General features: G+C 35.9%; 1 protein-coding gene across 6 annotated transcripts in view; it reads right to left on the bottom strand.

The window, feature by feature from the left end:
- Window positions 1-2,530: 2,530 nt before the first annotated feature.
- Window positions 2,531-18,436, bottom strand: part of POT1 (protection of telomeres 1) — a 73,141-nt gene continuing 57,235 nt past the window's right edge. For all 6 annotated transcript variants that reach the window (XM_080613840.1, XM_080613841.1, XM_080613842.1 and 3 more), the window contains 6 exons: window positions 15,782-15,987; window positions 12,886-13,021; window positions 9,848-9,945; window positions 8,213-8,304; window positions 5,344-5,449; window positions 2,531-4,322 (listed from right to left, as the gene is read on the bottom strand). In XM_080613840.1, coding sequence (XP_080469966.1) covers window positions 4,210-4,322; window positions 5,344-5,449; window positions 8,213-8,304; window positions 9,848-9,945; window positions 12,886-13,021; window positions 15,782-15,987 — 751 coding nt within the window. In that variant the 3' untranslated portion in view covers window positions 2,531-4,209. The remainder of the gene's footprint in view (window positions 4,323-5,343; window positions 5,450-8,212; window positions 8,305-9,847; window positions 9,946-12,885; window positions 13,022-15,781; window positions 15,988-18,436) is intronic.

Genomic DNA, 18,436 nt, shown 5'->3' with positions numbered 1-18,436 from the left:
CATTCAGAGAATTGCCTTCAGGGAAGTTAACATATCCATAACTCAAAGCTACCTGATAGCCAGTCTTTGAAATTACAGTTAAATTCAGACTCAGTTCTAAAGATGTAGCCTGCACTTCACAAAACTGTATATTTTAACAGCGGTAGTTCACAGGCTGTACAGAGACAGGAGAAGGTACAGAACAAATTTATGCTCAAAGCTTCACATTTGTAATAGAACAGTTATGCGACAAAAAAAAAAAAGTAATGTTTTTCTCTTTGGTGCGTATGTCCACATTAAGCCCATTTTCTTCTCGTTTACTTGCAAAAATTCAAGTTAAAACAAGTGCTTACTAAATACAGATTTATTCCTAGACTTTGAATTTGCTCGGTTTATGGAGACTGATAATGCTGCAGTAGTTTTATAGCATTACCTCAGCAGTCATGTACTGACGCTGTAGCAAAAAGAAGGAAAAATGCACTATAGCATGGTTCTGGAATGAAGTTCACCTGTAGCTTTAACACAAATATGAGCTCATTAATTACAGCATAGTTCTGCTCTCTATTTTTCAAGCACTTAGGACCTGGCAATCCTTCATCAGATGGATGTTTCAACAAACCATAGTTCTTATGGGAATTTCATGTATAGGAAATGCTGTAAACAGGAGGTACAGCAAACCGTCGCAGACTTTCTAGTATCACTTCTGCCTTTGCTAGTGTCCTCTGAAACTGTTTTCTTTTCCTTCCATCTTCTGCCAAATTTCCTTCTTTCAAATTCTTAATACTCACTGTTCACTAAGAACAAAGTTTCTTTGTGGGAAACTCTTATTTGAAATTTTTTCTCTCCTCCACTGAAGCAAATTTCCTGCAGTGTTCCCATTCCATCTGAAGAACTTGAAATTTTATACTTGCTTTTTCACAACTCCACTTCAATATTTGGTCTTACCCCTTTTTGCATTGCCTCAGCTCCTGACACATATTTACACAAGGGCTTCATCCAAAAAGTAACCTAATGGCAGTAAATTCTTGTGGATGTAAACCAGTGGTATTGAAGAGCTAAAGCTTCATCCCCGCTAACACCATAAACTCTCTTCCTTCTGTTGCAAGCCCCAGCTGTTAGCCTGTGGGCTCTGTTGTTTTTCCCCACTTCCTGCTGCTCAGTAGCCAAAGGATTAGTATTAAGCAGAGCATTTCAAAGTCTTGTCTGTAAATCTCTGGATCCCGTAACAGCAAAAGCTGATGAGAAAGTTCAATCACCACTGAACAGCAGGTCACCTACCAGGAATGACTCTTTGCTTCTGCAGTACATATTTATTTACTTTCTGTCTTTCCAATTGGAGTTCCAAGAGAGTGTGAAGCATCAAAGATGTTAAATTCAAATTACTTTAGACAGACTGCCAATCACGTGTTTTTAACCCCATCAATACAAGGACTTCAAGGAGCCCAATCCCAAAAACATTACTCCACATTTATGTTCTTTTTTCTTCTGAAAACTTTTTTTTTTTCTTATTTCAATTTCAGCACTTTTATGCACTTAACCTGCGTAATTGATGGCGGGTGGGTTAATGTTGCTTTACTTTTCTTTTATAGTCATATAAAAGAAAACAGAGCCCTTGCCCACGGGGATGTTGCTTGCTGTGCGATGTAATTCACATTCCGTACAGATTTACCATTTAGTCCACATTTCTAGTAAGAAGCTGATGCTTTGATGCAATTACCCTGTATGCTGGGATGTATGTGTGGATGCAGGAAGACAAGATACCAGGAAGACATGCCTGGATTTTTCACTGGATCTGAGTGTACCAATGTCAATCTGATTTACTTTTGGTTCAACTTTTGAGTGTCTTTAAATACATTATCATCTATTTCAGACTCGGATTTTTAACTATTAGACATTAATGTTTCAGAACTGTAAGGTCAAGAAACTGAGCAAGGGAAATATGACTCTTGTTTGTATTGAGGAAATTGCAAGTAATGGCTAAAAGTCATTGCTGCCCAGGATGCTCAGCTTTCAAAAACTGGAGTCTCATGGTGCTGTAAGTTCAGGACACAGTGATCCCAATATTCCATCCATCAGTCAGCTATTCATAGGTCTCAGCGTTTGCCAGGGTAAATACTTAAAGGGCCGAGTCCCATCTCTGTGACTTCCATCTCTCTCTATATAGGCTACCAACAAGACACAGACAATTTCAACTGTCTGTGCACTAATTCCTTTCTATACAGTGATCTTCACTATTGCCAAATAAATAATTTTAATAACTAATTAGAATTGTTTCTATGAATTATATTTAGAAAGAGAATTAAGCATGTATGTTTCAATCCAACAACTATAAAAACATTAATTTGGAGCATTTTGTTGGATGAAAGCTACTGACAACAAAGTTTAAAACCTAGGAACTAAAAGTCAAGTACAAGAAAATCTCAATATTTGTAAAATCTTTATTAAACTTTTTAATACAATAGTCAAGAGTAAAAAGTGAAGTGATGCATATGCTGGGTTTTCTGGCAGGGATTTTGGGCAAGGGATGCAGCGAAATTGATACAGTTTACACTGAAGTTCAAAACGTTCTTATTTATTATTTTAAAAAGACTTATTTAGAAAAAATGTACAATATCAATATCTCAGTTACGAAAAATTTTTAAATAAAAACATTTCATTCCAATGTTTTCATACACTACAAAAGAAAAAAAAAGCAAAAAATGAAAAAAAAAAAAAAAGAAAGAAAAGCAAAAATGATTGCCTTTAATTTAACCCCTAACTACTGAAATAATTTGGATAGGGCCAGTGTCTATATTTTTATAATATCCATTTAATAACCTGTTCTAACTATCATTTGTGTATCCATTAATTCACAGATTCAGGCAAGCTTTCATAAGACAGTGCTGCTCCTCTGTAAGCTGCTTGTTCAATTCCAAAGTTGTTTTTTACACATTCTTGAAAGGAAATATCCTCTAACCACTTTTTATATTGCTTTTCCCCATACACCAATCAATAAAGAACAATCTCCTCGTTTATGACATATAAACCCAGCATAATTTTTTAGAGTACCAGAAAATTATCACCAGATATTCAGATGAAATGACAAATTGCATAATCGAAACAGCCCTGAAAAATAAAAAATTAAAATGTCATCTACTATCAGAATAACAATCTACTTATAAGTATTCCATCTTGCTTCTGAACTGCCTTAAAAACCAGCTGTTTTAAATATTATGCAATTTTACTCTGATGGAAAGCATTTGATTTGACAGTGATTTCTACATTATTAATCCTTGGAGAAGCATGTCCTAAATTTGTTCTACAGACTTCTGAATGCAAAGTAAAACCACTGAGTCATTTCTGTAGCCCAGTAGTATTTTTAACCCACTAGATCAGTTCTGTAACTCTAAATTTAGTCATATAATCTGATTATGTAAGACAGAAAAGGCAGATCTGTGCAGTGTATTCTGACAATAAATTCAGACAGATATGTGAGAGCCTTTGAAAACACAGACACAGCTAATAAGCATGCTAACAACTCCAGTACGCAGTAGGGCCACCTTAAAAAGTCATTATGTTCTAGTGAATGTCAATATTCATTTTACAATTTTACTTTACTTTCATAGCTTGACTTTAATTTTAGTGATAATCATTACACGGTCACATTCATATTGCCATCAAAATTTACAGTAACTGGTGCACACAGCAATTACCTTAGTGATTATCAGGAAGAGTTCTGTCTAAACGTATCGGTGCAAAAATCAAATTAGTCTAAAAATGGAAAACCTTCCCATCAAACTGGCTGAGAAGAGTAACACATGCTTGCACAAAGTTGACTGAGAGGAAGTTTACTGAAGAGCTCCTTTTCCTTATTTCTCCTGACCTTGTTTATTTTAAAACAGAAATGAACAAAGCAGCAACATTCTGACTGTACTTTCTGAGTAAAACACCAGTTTAGAGTAACATCATCGCTGCCTTCTTGAAGGACAGGTGAATACTAGACTGCCTACCTCAGCCTGAGCCAAGCAGCCTCCAGTGAAAAGCTTAGCACCTGCCCTTGCACTCAGATCATAAGGCTGTATGCCAGGAAAGTAGTAAATACATCAAAGCATAATTCCCATTCACATTAATATACAAACTAAAACTTCATACATACAGGTTGAATTCCAAGAAAAGAACAAAGATTTTTCATACAGTCTCTGATCCCAAACCAGGAAGTAATCCAGTAAGAATCCAATTAGCAACATATCACTATATAACATCTTCAACAATTGTAGTGTCAAAAATTTGGTAATAAACTTGATGTTTCATTGCATCTCTGACATTATAGGACTTGATGAAGCATTCCAGCCATGGTAAGTCATCTACAAACAAAACCAAAATTACTGTTGAATACTAATTTCTATTTTTTATAAAACAGAAGTATAATTTGGGCAGGATCGTTACTAGGATATCTAAATGTATACAACAGTTAATAGGAAAATATATGAATTACTAATTTTGAAATTCCAATTTGTACCTTAAGATTTCTCACACCATCTGAAATGGTGTTCAGTGACAAATTCCCAAGCCTTCCCCTCCCCACCCCAGCATCTCCCTGAAGCACTTGGGTGCCAGTAGTTGTACCACAGCAAAGCACATATAAAGACTTTCCAGTGATAAAAACTTATTTCCATGTGTCTCAACGAGACAATTTTATTGGTCTCAAAGGTAACATCCTTGACCCCCTTTAGAACAGGGCCACTTTTTATAGGTATGGCAAAGGCCCCAGCAGGGTTATGGTGGTCATTGACAGCCAGGTGCTTAGAGGGAACACATTCCAAAGGCTGAAGCTGTGGCAGGAACATAGAGCTACTTTGGGCATGTGTATTTCACGCAGAGCTACTTTCTGCCACAAGTGAAATACTGCACAAAAACCTCTGTGCGTGGGTTTGGATTAAGTTTTTGCTCAATTTCCATGGAAGTTTCCTGCAGTAAGGGATGCTTTAAATCAGATGAGCATTCAGAACTAGAACCTCACCAAAAGCATGTGCCATATTCCTTTTCAGTTTTCCCTAATGTGTTGTGACAGTACCACCGTGTTCTGGTTAACTTCCATATGACTACAAATGACATGTTAGTGCCTGCATAGGCATGACTGTATTCACATATCGCTGCATGCTACATGTGAATTTACTGAACCATTGCTTTTGTTTCTCAAAAGGAAGTCCTACTATTATAGAAATGTACTGAACAAATAACTGGAACTTTTCTTACCAACTCCTGCATTTCTCTGTTCTGAATTTTGCCCATATGTAATATGAATTCTAAGACTTTGCATATGCATTAGCAGACTGAAAGACCCTTTCCCTTCTCATTCCCCTTGTAAAATATCAGCAAGCTGACCTAATTTTCCTCCTGGAGGACAAAGCGCATTCATGATCATCTGCATCTTCTGCTGAAGAAAATCAGAAGTTAAGATTTCAGAGGCAGGAATTTTGAAGAACTTTTCCTGGAAGAGAACAGAAAAGTATGAGGTGTTGGAAGAGGGGTAAGAAATCATTAGCCAGAACTCTCACTGCATGGGTTTTTTTTTTTTCTATAATTTAAGAAACTTAAAATTATCCAGATAGGTAACACAACAGAAGAACAATATTATTTCTGAAACTGTTCAGATACAGAAAAAACCCCAAACTGTCAGAGAAAAATCAAAGTCTGTATTTCAGTACCCTTGAGTATTCGGGGACTAGAGCCACCCAGAGAGCACACATATAACTGGCAGACATTTCTCTTAAACCTCCACAAGCAAACAGTGTTATAGCCAGAGAGGATGTTCAGTCCTCTCAACAGTCCTTCACTGCTGTGAGCAGAACATTTTGAGAACAAAGTGACTTGAAAACAAGGGGGCACTGCAACCTGGCTTCATACAAGTGGAACCCCCTTAGTGTGACTTTCATTTTTGGATAGTTTTGGAAACTATGGAGAAAGAAAGGTATCCTGCATTATAAGCCTGAATGGAGGAGTAAGATAAAGAATGGAACACTGACATGCCACATAAACCTTTTCTGTGTATTTTTAAAACATATACAGTAATCATGACTTGCAGAAGTACCATTTTATTTTTTTCTAAGTTTGTTACCTGATTTTGTATCTCTAAAGACTCAACAACTTCTTCTCAAAGTGAGCTAAGGTTTTTGATGGCACTTATTTTTGTTAAAAGATAAAAACACAGAATTATCTGCCTTTATGCAATTTTTCTGTGACATGTTTTTTGGAAGTGATCACAAGTTAGCAGATAATCCAGTAGCAACATTGACAGACAACTACTTTTTCCTCTTACTCTTCCAATTCTTCTTCCGACTATAAAACTTTTAAATTCTTTTCCTTCAATGCCTTTTCCTATAAAGAGGAGAGGAAAGAAAAGAACTGAGAGCATTCCAGCAGAAGCATGACTGGAAAATAGTGAAGTTGCATTTCGAAGCAGCCCAGTTCCTTCTCAGGTGGTGCTGGAGGACCCAAGTTTAGGCTTGGAAGGTATTGGCTTGTCTTTGAAGTGCCAGCACCAGGAAGGCTAGCATCTGGCACTTCAGAAGAAACTCTGGTTTTATTTTTCCTGCAGCTAAGCTGTAGTACTAAGCAGTATCTGTTTAAGAATCTGAGCTACCCTGAAATGGAGATTTTCAGAATTCTGCATCAAGACACGGTTTAAAAAACTTTCCCCCACTTTCCTTTTTGTCCCAGGTTCAGCAGCAGCAGTCACTTTTTCTCCTTCTTAGTAGCTAGTGCAGCACTGTTGTTTTGACTTTTGGCCTGGGAATAACACTGACAAAGCCGATGTTTTCAGTTGCTGGTCAGAATGTTTACCCTGACCAAGGACTTTGTGAATCTCATGCTCTGCCAGGGAGGAGGGGAAGCTGGGAGGAAGCAGGGACAGGACACCTGACCCAAACTAGCCAAAGAGGTATTCCATACCACAGCATGTCATGCCGGGGGATGTAACTGGGAGTTACCCGGAAGGGCACATCTCTCTTCTCTGTCGGGCTCATTTCCGGTGGATGGTATCGTATTCTCTTCCCTTGTTATTTCTCTTATCATTATTATTATTGGTGGTAGCAGTAGTGATTTGTGTTATACCTTAGTACTGGACTGTTTTTATCTCAGCCCGTGGGAGTTACGTTCTTTCGATTCTCCTCCCCATCCCTCTGGGGCTGGGGGGGGGGGGGGGGGCGGGCAGGGAAGGAGAGTAGAAACTGCATGGCTGACTTGCCGACTGGCATAAACCATGACACTTTTGCAGTTTAGTTTCTCGATATAAAAAGGGAAAAGGACAGTAGTAGGAGGAAAAGTCGACTAGCTGAAATGGGGATTGCAGTCTTTGACCTCAGTTGCTGCTAATACACTGTATTTAAAGAAAACACACAGGTTTTCCAGATATTTTTCCTTACAGTCTTAAAATTAAGGGAAGAGTATTCCCTTCAAAGTCTCTTTCAAAATCACTTAGTACAATGGTGGAAAAATTGTGGAGATATATATATACATTAATTAACATTGTTGTGGGAAAAAAATATCCCCACTAAATTGTTTCTCTGTCCTACTTTGGATAAAGTTATAATTCTGAAGCACCAATACACTGACTATTTTCCATTTGGGTAGATAGATTGCTCCAAAGTGTATTGTGATATTCTGGTATTCCCAACTATGAACTGCTGGAATCAAAATGCACTTATAGAAAGACAAAAGGAATAATGTAATACTTATCTATTTTATATTATAATTCTATTCTTTGTCAAGCTCTTCTCACTTTTTTATTATTCCCTTTTTAAAATTATTGACATACCATCTCAAAATTTAGGGTAGTAACTATAATGGGCATATGCATGTGTGTATAAAAACCAAGACAAACCAACCAAGCAAAAAAACCCAAAAGGTAAAACAAAAAGAGGAAAAAAACCCCACAAAGTACAGAGCAACAGATACTTCTACTTCACACAAAAATACATCTACAGGAGTAAATTCCCTAAGGAGGATCCCACACATATACAATTCATCTTCAACCCTAAATCAGAGATGTAGGAAGCAACGACCAGCTCTTGTTACTAAAAATTACATTCCATGTATCTTCATTGATGGATATTACAGCACTTGCACCTGTCCTTGCAAAACACTGCAGGTAACATAGAATGAGTATTTCTGTACATCCATTTGCTATTTTGAAAACCAATAAAATCCAAAGCCACATAATCTGTAGAGTCTACCTTTACCTATATTTACTTACATAGTCAAGAAGGTATGCATCTAGTGCTCCTGTTCCATCAACCAGTGTAAACTTCATAATAAAAACATACTGGAGTGGCTCAATGCCTAAAACTGAATTAAAAATAAAAAATCAATTTGTTTCTTATGTATGCAAGACAAACTATAACAACTCAAGCTGACAATATCCTTCCTTTAACAGAAACTGATTTTGAAGACAGCCATTAAAAGTATAAATTGAGAAGCCAAAAAAATAAAGGCTCTGAATAGCGAAAGAGGTTCATATTTTCAGAATGCATTGCAATCTGCCTAGAAACACTTTAACAGATCAGTCTATAAACACACAGAATTTTTTTTAAGCCCTTATCCTAGTAAAAGAAATGCTAATATTTGCTTAGATCTTAGATACTACCTTGGTAAGTTCCTCCTCCTTTTATCCACGGAAGATTAAAGGAGACTTGTTCTTAACTCAGTGATAGTAAGCTGCCATTCCACCTGAAAACATATCTTCTGAGGAAAAAAATTCTTACATACGATGTAGTAAAAACTACCAGGCAAAGCCTTATTCAGAAAAACTGCTGGCAGTTCTGAAAACATTCCAGCATATGTAAATGACTGTAGTCATTCTCTCACTGGAAGCAGTAACTGTCATGCTTCAAACATAAAATATCTTAAACATACAAAGTTACTGCAACTCTTCATCAGTCTTTTCTGGGTACATCTATTTAAATTGGCTAGTCATTTTACGTTCAACTGATCTGATATACTCGCAGGTTACAATTTAGTCTGAAAATAGAGATGATAAAAGAGTACTACACATAAAATAGTTTAAAAGCAGAAAGCATTTAATGAATATTGCTTTCATTTTGAGAATTAAATGTCAATTGCAGATGCTGTAACACTGCCAGTCATATTTTACATTTATTTAAGAGAATATAATTATAACAGTTTATTTAAGAGAACCACTGTACGGCTCAAATAGTTTTTTTCTTTAATAAAACTTTTACTAAGCTTAGATACTGCTAGATATTGCAACTTAATATGTTAGAACATGAATGGATAAGCATGAGAATATTCTTTTTCTTTAATGTGAAGTTTTAAGCTCCGTTTTATCTTCAGCATTTGAATGTACTGACTACATAAAGTAACACAAAGCATGTAACACAAGTGTTACAATATAATTCCTTTAAATATTATTTCTTGCAGACTCTCTGGAATACGCTTAGGATCAATTATGCTTACAGAAGAAAGAACTCTAACTTGTAATAGTCATCTTTAGGTCAGAAAAAATATATCTTCAAAAGGAAAAGCAAGACTAACTTCTAGGACTGCAAGCCTGTACACAGTTTAAAACTGACATCTGCAATCAAAAATTCATCACATTTGTGATGTGCCACAATACATGTTACTAGGGACACCTATGGTAAAAGAAACTATTTAACATGTAAAATCCTTTAATTAATACCGTGACAGTTTCAAAAGGAAACATATTATTTCAACTGGTAAAGGTGAATAAATTTTACAGCATCATGCTTAAACATAACCATAAATGACATACTTCCTGTACAAAACTGTAACCCAGAAACCAAAACACTTCACATAAACACTTCAGAATCAAGGCACAACAGTATTTCAGGACAATAACACATCAGCTGACCTTGTGCTATTTCAGTTGGTTCCCATGATGGTTGTTGTTGTTCTGCTACGATGGAACTTAGACTCTTGATAGGCTTTGGAGTTGAACACTGCTTGCACCTAGCATTTAAAACAAGATATTGAGACTAAGCAAACACTGATTTATTTATACTAGAAGTTTCTGCACAGGGAAAAAAACCAAACAGAAATCTGATTTTCTTTTTGATTTGCACTCAGTGAGAGTGCAAAAGTATTTTTATTGCTGTTTAAAATAACTGTTTTACCAGATAAACAAGCTTTAGACAACACCAAAACCCTTAATACTCCTTTTGAATTATCCCTGCAGAGAAATAAAATCATGTTGGTCTGGAAAAGACCACCTCGGTGAATAGGAAGGAGAAAACTGTATATCTAAGGTGAGAGAGTCAGGGCTGTTCAGCCTGGAGAAGAGAAGGCTCTGGGGAGACTTTAGAACAGCCTTCCAGTACCTAAAGGGGGACTATAAGAAATGTGGGGAGAGGCTTTTTACAAGGCTGTGTAGTGATAGGTCAAAGGAGGATGGCTTTAAACTGAAAAAGGGTAGATTCAGATTAGACATTAGGAAGAAGTTCTTTACTGTGAGGGTGGTGAGGCACTAGCACAGATTGCCTAGAGAAGCTGTGGCTGCCCCATCCCTGGCAGTGTTCAAGGGCAGGTTGGATGGGGCTTTGAGCAATCTGGTCTAGTGGAAAGTGCCCCTGCCCATGGCAGGAGGGCTGAAACTAGATGATCTTTAAGTCCCTTCCAGCCCAAACTAATCTACGATTTTAAGATCACTACATTCCAAATACATTCATATATCACTACTTTGCTGTTTAGCAATACAAACAACACCTAACTTTGTAAAACCAGGAACGAATCTGAACTTGTAGCACACTAAAAACAAAACAAGCTTAGAAGAGAAATTTGGCTTTACGCATGTTAAAAAAATATTAACTATGAGTTATTAAAACTGTCTCTTATTACTTGTATTTACATCAGTAATTATAGATTTTACATGAGACATACCAAATGTTGTAAGTTGATAAAAATGTTGGAGAACTGTATTTAACATTGCTCTCATTTGCCTCATGGAATAAAATTATAAAATAGACATTTTTTACCTTTTAGAATTACATGCAAAATGTGTCATAAAAATCAAAAGCACTGGTTCTGCTCAAGTGATATAAAGTCAAGCTTAATGAAGCTACTTTTTTCCTTTAAAAAACCCACCCACTTAATAAAGTAACTGAGCTGGGGATTTTTTTCTATGCAAGTGTGTTCATGATTTTTATATTTATATATGAATATGCATGCATATATGCACACACAAATATTTATACAATTATCCAAGCTCACTGCTATAGCAAAAATAAATTTGCTTTTCATTACACTATCCAGAATCTTTTTTAGACTTTGCTAAATATATGCTAGTGATAAAAAAAGCATGCGGAACAAAGCTCTGATCTGTCACCATTCTTGTGAGGCTCTTTCGTAAACATCCTATAAACAATCATGGAATATGTTATAGAGAGTTGGTTTTTACAATACAGCCATTTAAACAGAGAACATCTGAAGGCAAATTGCCCTTAGCTGGAAAAATACATGGATTATGAAAGTGCAAGGGAAAATAGTTTGTACTGGTGAAGAATCAGTCTCAGAAGGAATACCTATATATTGTCTTTATTTAAAAAAAACTGTGAATGGCCAAAAAAGCAAAACAATATATGACAAAGAGAAATAATTATCTGCATTCATTTTATCAGGGCCTTATAGGAAAATTTAGGGTTCATGTGAAACATGCAGTATTTCTGCACAGAAATTTTTTTACTGCTTACAGGACTGAAGTAGCGCAACTCTGCTCTGCTTGAACTTACTAGGATTGCTGGGAGGGAGGACTCAATAGCTTGCATGAAGTAGATTCACATATCTGAGCTTGGTAAATGCATACGACTGTGCATGAGAGAACATACTACTGTTAGCTTTCATTGAGCAGGAGCACCGTATCGCATAACATGGCTCCAATACCAGACCTAGATGGATGTACTATATTGCACAGCCTTGGAACTGTGGAATTCAGAAACCTGCTGAAGTTGTCTCTACAATGACTGATATCCACAAATAGATAAGGCACCTCATAGTGTTGTGGATATCAATAAATGGCAAATGGTTAGGAAAGGCTGTCCAAAATCACAGAATCACAGAATGGTTTGGGTTAGAAGGGAGTTCAAAGCTCATCTGGTCCAACCTCCTGCAATGAGCAGGAACATCTTCAACTAGATCAGGTTGCCCAGAACCACATCCAGCCTGGCCTTGAATGTCTCCAGGGATGGTGCATCCAGCACCAATTTGGGCAACCCGTTCCAGTATTTTACCATCCTCATGGTAAAGAATTTCTTCCTCATATTCAGCCTCAATCTCCCTTCTTTTAATCTAAAATCAGCACCCCATGTCCTATCAGAAAATCCCAAACCCAAGCTTTCCCAACACTAAGAATAAGAGAAAATGAGATGTGGATTGACAGCCTGAAACTATTTTCTGGGTCTCTATTTAAATATTATGTGTGTACAAAAAACTGCCAGCGTACAATTTTAAAGCAACAAATGTTTTGAATTTAGCTTAATGTGTAAGACCAGAAAATGTATTTAATGCACTTTTCTGGCCAGAAAACAGAAGATCTGGACTAAAAGTGGAAGATTCAGGAATTCTGCAGCCTAAAGAGGTTCACGTGTGCATTTTTGCCTCTGTAGCATACTGCCGTACCCCCACCCCACAGGGAAGATTGAACCTGGAACACTGTGTCTATTAAGGGCATAAAATTTATAGAGCAAAATAAAGCCCAGTTGCAGTTGAGTCCTTTGAAAAGAAGTAGTAGTATGGTGCTTCATCCCTGATCTTAGTACTGCTGATCACATTATGTATCCTGCATCGAAGAATCTTTGGGTAAGTTATGCCTTGAGCACCATGTTTTGAATTACTGAAAAAAACTGAATCTACCTATTACTGCTACTACTGAAATATCAACAAATACTTTTAACCTACCCATAATATTTTATGTTCCCTTGGAAAAGAAATGGAGCTGAAAGATCTAATACGTCAAGATCATGTTCTGTGGATCTCACAGGAATAACACATTTAAATTTCTTTGTAAGCTTCCAGATTTCTTTTAATGTTCCACCTATTAAAAACAGAAAAACACAGCGGGGTTTTTTGAAACTGCAATCAAGATTAAATCAAGAATAAATCAAACAACTTGCAGTTCTTGGCTGATAAGATATTGATTTCAGGACCTTCAATAGGAACTGAGATCCACTATTGAGAACTGAGAAATTGATCCATTACCTTCTCATGCTTACTGAGCAACAGACTCAATAAAGAATCAAAGACGGACATTAATGACAGCAGATGCCTTAATAGCTTCCTCGTAGCTATCACTGCAACCGTGAAGTTGTATTTAGTTAGCATCATCTTCATATAATTTCTACTATGATTTTACCAGCAATTTAGAGAGAAAAAAACCCAAACTATTTGCAACTGCTCCTAAAATGTATTAATTTTTAACTAGCAGTTTATGAAAAAGTAGTTATTCAACCACATCATAATTGACATGAGGTGGGAAATGCAGAACCACCAAACTTCATGCCAATAAACTGGAGCCACGCTATGAACACAGAAGAAATTTAACATATTAACAGCTGGAATCCTAAGATTTTCCAGTTCCAGGAAATATTCAAATTTATTGTAAGTCACAGGATAACCTGCCTTCTGTCTCTGTAGTATGGACTGAAGAACTGATTACAGAATCTTTTTGACATTTCAGCAATTCAGTGCAAATGTGGTTAAATTTATTAATACATAGCAGTTATATGAACATAGCTCAAAAAAAATGTATGATTTAAATCAGCTTGTGAACAATAACTAAAAAAGAGAGCAAACAGTTTTAAAATAAATACATTCTACAACTGTGTTGTTTACCACTAACTATGAGATGCTTCAAAGAATTTATAACAAATAATTAGGACACTGGATTGTAAAATATTTATCACATATACTTGTTACTTGTATTGCAGAGGTAATAAGAAAATAAAATCAATTAAATTGTATTATTACTGGTGATTGAAAAATGCACAGCATGAAACCTCTTCAATAAACTTAGCTTCTAGTAAAACAAAAAATAAACAAAAAAAATCAAAGAAAACAGAAGCACAAATATTTGAAATGGCTTCCCAAAAGATCATAAAATAAAGGTCCTCCAAGTACAGTGAAACATATAAAGCCTCTCATGTATACTTGAACTCTCATTCAAGGGATTAACATACAAAACTCTGGGTAGTTTTAACTGACATTGCTAAAAGGTCTCTAGAGTTTCAAATTTGCTGTAATAAGAAATTACATCAAGCAAATGTATTCTGGCTTCTAAGAGACTGGCATAAACCACAGAAAATTGGCAAGGATTGACAATGGCATCAATCACCGCGATCTCACATACAAATAATGAAGATATGCAAAAAAGTTAATCTTCTTGTCAACTGTAACATTTCACTCTTCACCAAATTTGTAGCAATGGTTATAGATTCCCCTCGCTCCCTGTGGAGGGCCACATAAAATTCTGTCCATTACCCAACTATTTACTCAATTCCAGCCGAAAAGATGCCAAACACTCAGAAAGAAGTCCTTGCTTCAGCATAATGATTATGAGAAAGAATATTGTGTTGTAGAAGAGGAAATTGCTTGTGTTTAACAAATAGGTAGAATCTAGACCATGTCTATCTAATAAAAGTCATATGTTTGGCATTTGAGGGTTGTCTGTATCTGGAAAAGTGCTGGGAAGATTTCTATGGGGACTTCAAAGTCTCCACCTCCAAAATTTTAGAGATATATATTAAAATGGCATGTAGCTTTGACAAGTTTTATGATCAGTGTTCTGGAAAAAGTGTGAAAACACTGATTATGCCTTTTCCTTGTGCTCCAATATAAAGCACATGTATCCACATACACAAATACTTAGCTGCTGGCATTTCAATATTTGAAGAAAAGATTTACCAAGATTTTTATATATATATATATATAGAGAGAGTCTTTTTAAGTTATTTTAAGAACACACAGTAGAAATAGATTATTTTTTCTTTTGTTTTCACAAAGATAAGGTTAGATTGACAAAAAAAAAAAAAAAACAACAAAAAAAACCAAAAATCCAGTTTGGAACATAACATGTCTAAAACAAAGCAACTATCAGAAGTAGTTGACTATAAAACAGAACTATAAAACAGAAGGGGTTTTGTCATTGACCCTTACACAAAGGGTCACCTGACTTATTCACACCACCACTTCAGCACAACTGAAGACTGTTTTAAACTCAGAATGGTGTTATATGCAATTGTTTTCTATTCAAAACATTCCTTATTAGTATTACTGCTAAATCGCTTTGTTTAACAGTCAGTGGCTATTTTTGCCCCCTGAGGAAATTTTATAAAAACCACACTAAAAATACCTCCTGCTGCAAGAAGCTCTATTAATCTGAAACAACACTGACATCCAGAGGCTGATAAAGTTAGTTCTAGGCTTGTATTATCAGAAGCTTTCAAAAAACTTTTTCACATTAATACTAAAAACAGTTGGTTTGTGGTTTTTTTTTTTTTTTTTTAAGAGACTCTCAGTTCTCAAATCAAAACTGAGAAAACAGTAAGCACAGCTAGAAAAAAAAAAAAGAGATGTTAATTTTAGTAGAAACAATAGTAAACCTATTGGTATAAAGTAGATTTTATAAGATTTTCATAGATGACTTTTTGCTGTTTGCAGAACAGTAACTTAAAGTTACAGCTGAGTTGCTGTTTTTTTGAAGAAGCCTTTATGATCATCTTTACTTGAATACAACTTCAGCAGATCTTAAGTTTATATATACTCAGAGTGGACACCGTGCAGTATGAAGTGGTCTTACCTTCTATCATAAGCAACGAATTTTCAGGCTCTTGAAGAATTTCATCATGCCTTACAAAATGGATAGCTATTTTCCTTTGTTTCTGGTCTTGCGTAGTCCACATTGCAGAATCATACCAGGATGTGTTGTGTAATTCTGGGTTTGGAGCAGGAATGGCAGAGCCTTGTAAAATCAAGGCCAACTCATCTCCATGTGGAACTTCTTGCCTAAAACAATTTCCAAAGTGAGTAAGTAAACTCTAACAGCTTCTCCTTAGGCAATGTAGCAACAAGGACAACAGTACTCTGAATAAATATTAAAATATAGGCATGAGAGTTAAAGTACATACAGGAAAAATAACTGGTTTATATCAGCTTAGACATTTGTGGTTGTATAGCAAATTATGACAAGATAATTAATTTCTGTGTTAATAAATTTTCTAAGTAATCCAATTTTTAGATTATGGCACAGAGGCAGCCTTGCAACTTCATCCACATGTATGTAAATCCATGCAAGAAAATAAATTATATAAGCTTTACATGATTTGAGTTGGGTCTGAATCCACATTAGAAGGGCCACGCAACTGCACACCATTTCAGTAGAGTGGAAAGACTGTGTATGCTCGTATAATTTTTAGTTCTATGCTCTAGCCTATTTTATTTTGCATATCTGGTGGGCTGGGAAGAAGGACAGGCACACAATAGCTTCACATATGTCCTGCAAAGGGAAAATCTGCAACTCCGCACCACCACAGTTTCCTTCCTATTCTGTTAGAATGTACCACTTGTGCGTTTCCAGTTGTCACCCAGAGAAATAATGCAGGTCATGCAAAATTTTACCAATATTGCCACCAAGAGGCAAAAAAGCCAGTGGTTGGCACATAAAAATGCCTTCAAATATTTTCTCCTAAGCAAGACAGGGCTTCAGGAATATGAACCATGATAAAAAGGACAATGAAAAAGCTATTTCACGAAACACTGAAAGAAAGTAGGTGCCAAGCTTCAGAGTTGACTTCTGCAGATCATTCTGACAATTTCACTTTCAAACTTAAGAGCAGCTGCTTCCACCAGTGAGAAGGATAATTCCTGTCTCTGAAACCAGATGGTGATAATTCTTCTGCTGTGACTACAGAACTGGCACACAAGAGGTCTTCCTGAACCTGAACTTTCATTTCATGAACACAGTGCTGTTCACATGAACTCTTTCCACTTGTGTTCCTGGATTACTATTTTAAATGCAACAGCAATGGACCTAACGTAACAGGTCGTCTTTCCAGATATACCCATTAAAATCTTCCAGCCTCTACAGCCTGCCTGTAGATTTCCTGCAGAGGCAGGAATGGAATGAAATGAATTGTTTTTGAACTAAACTACACATGAGGGCTGAAACTTCCGTAATGTGGACACATGAATAAAACTATCCACATATATTGATATTTGCTATTTACAGAGAAACTTCCAGACAAAGTCTAAAAACCAAAAATACATCTCCCAAGGATTTTATACCCCAGGTGTTACGTGCATCTTACTGCACAAAGTGTCAAAGAATAGAACTTGCATTGAATGTCATTAGTTCATACTAACAAAGCATACATTATAACATGAAACAACTTCTGCCACAGCAGAACATGTAGGAGAGAACTATGTCTCTAAATGTTTCCTTCCTGGGCCTCTTAACTCACCCAAATCCAGGCTGCAGTACAGATCCACTAATTTTCACTTTGGGATAAGGATAGAGTTCATATGGAACAAAAAAATTCTATCAATTGTATCTGCTTATTACAGAGTTGGCAAATATATCAAGAAAGTAAGAAAAGTGGCAGAGATAGCTGGTAATTTTCTCCTTTTTATACTTGGCAATAAAGACCATGTACTTGTATGTTATAAAAATGACGAAGCATTTCCTCTTACATTAGAAGCCAAGAGAATGTTGTAACAACATCTGATAAGGATCAATATTGTTAAAGGGGCAAGCATACAACTTAGCATCCAAAAGCTGTCAGAGAACGATAGTAATGTCTCAGTAATATTTGTATCTAATATATTTTCACTGTGCAAAAAATTTCAAAAGGTTAGGAGAATGCTACGTGCCATCTTTTAAGGAAAGTAGTTGTTTAGTTTCAACAGTAACAATAAAACTGCTTGCTTGGGACAGATGCTAGGATAAGTCAGGCAAAAAAAAGTGACAGGATTCAGATGATCATGAATAGGACTATATCACATCACACAGTAATTTAATCAAAACCAGGCCATTTCAAACAAACATTCTTTCATTTTTAGAAAAGCAATGATAAAACGGTCAGTGAACTGACCCAGGTCAGAAAAAAAAGACAAAATACCAAGGTTAATGGTGTTTCCCTGGTATTTTTGGATCTAGAAAAGATGCCCTCTCTGGAAGATACACTTCAGTCAAAGATACTTTATTCATTCACTTGGAGACTATGATACCTTTTCGCATATCCTATTTCAAAACCGCAATATAACTTCAATATGGGAAAAACTGCACTGCTAAATTTGAAAAGAAAGAAAAATTCTTTCTTCAAAAGCACTCAAAGGACTCTGTAAAAAAGGAACTCATCTGATGATTTCAAATTTTCCTACCTATTACCAGTGAGTTTCAAATCTTTGCTCAAAATGAAATACATTTACATTCAGCTCATGTTACACAAAAAAGATG

The sequence above is a fragment of the Psittacula echo genome, assembly GCF_963264785.1.
Source record: "Psittacula echo genome assembly, chromosome: 1".
NCBI lineage: Eukaryota > Metazoa > Chordata > Aves > Psittaciformes > Psittacidae > Psittacula > Psittacula echo.
This window is presented reverse-complemented; position numbering and strand designations above follow the sequence as displayed.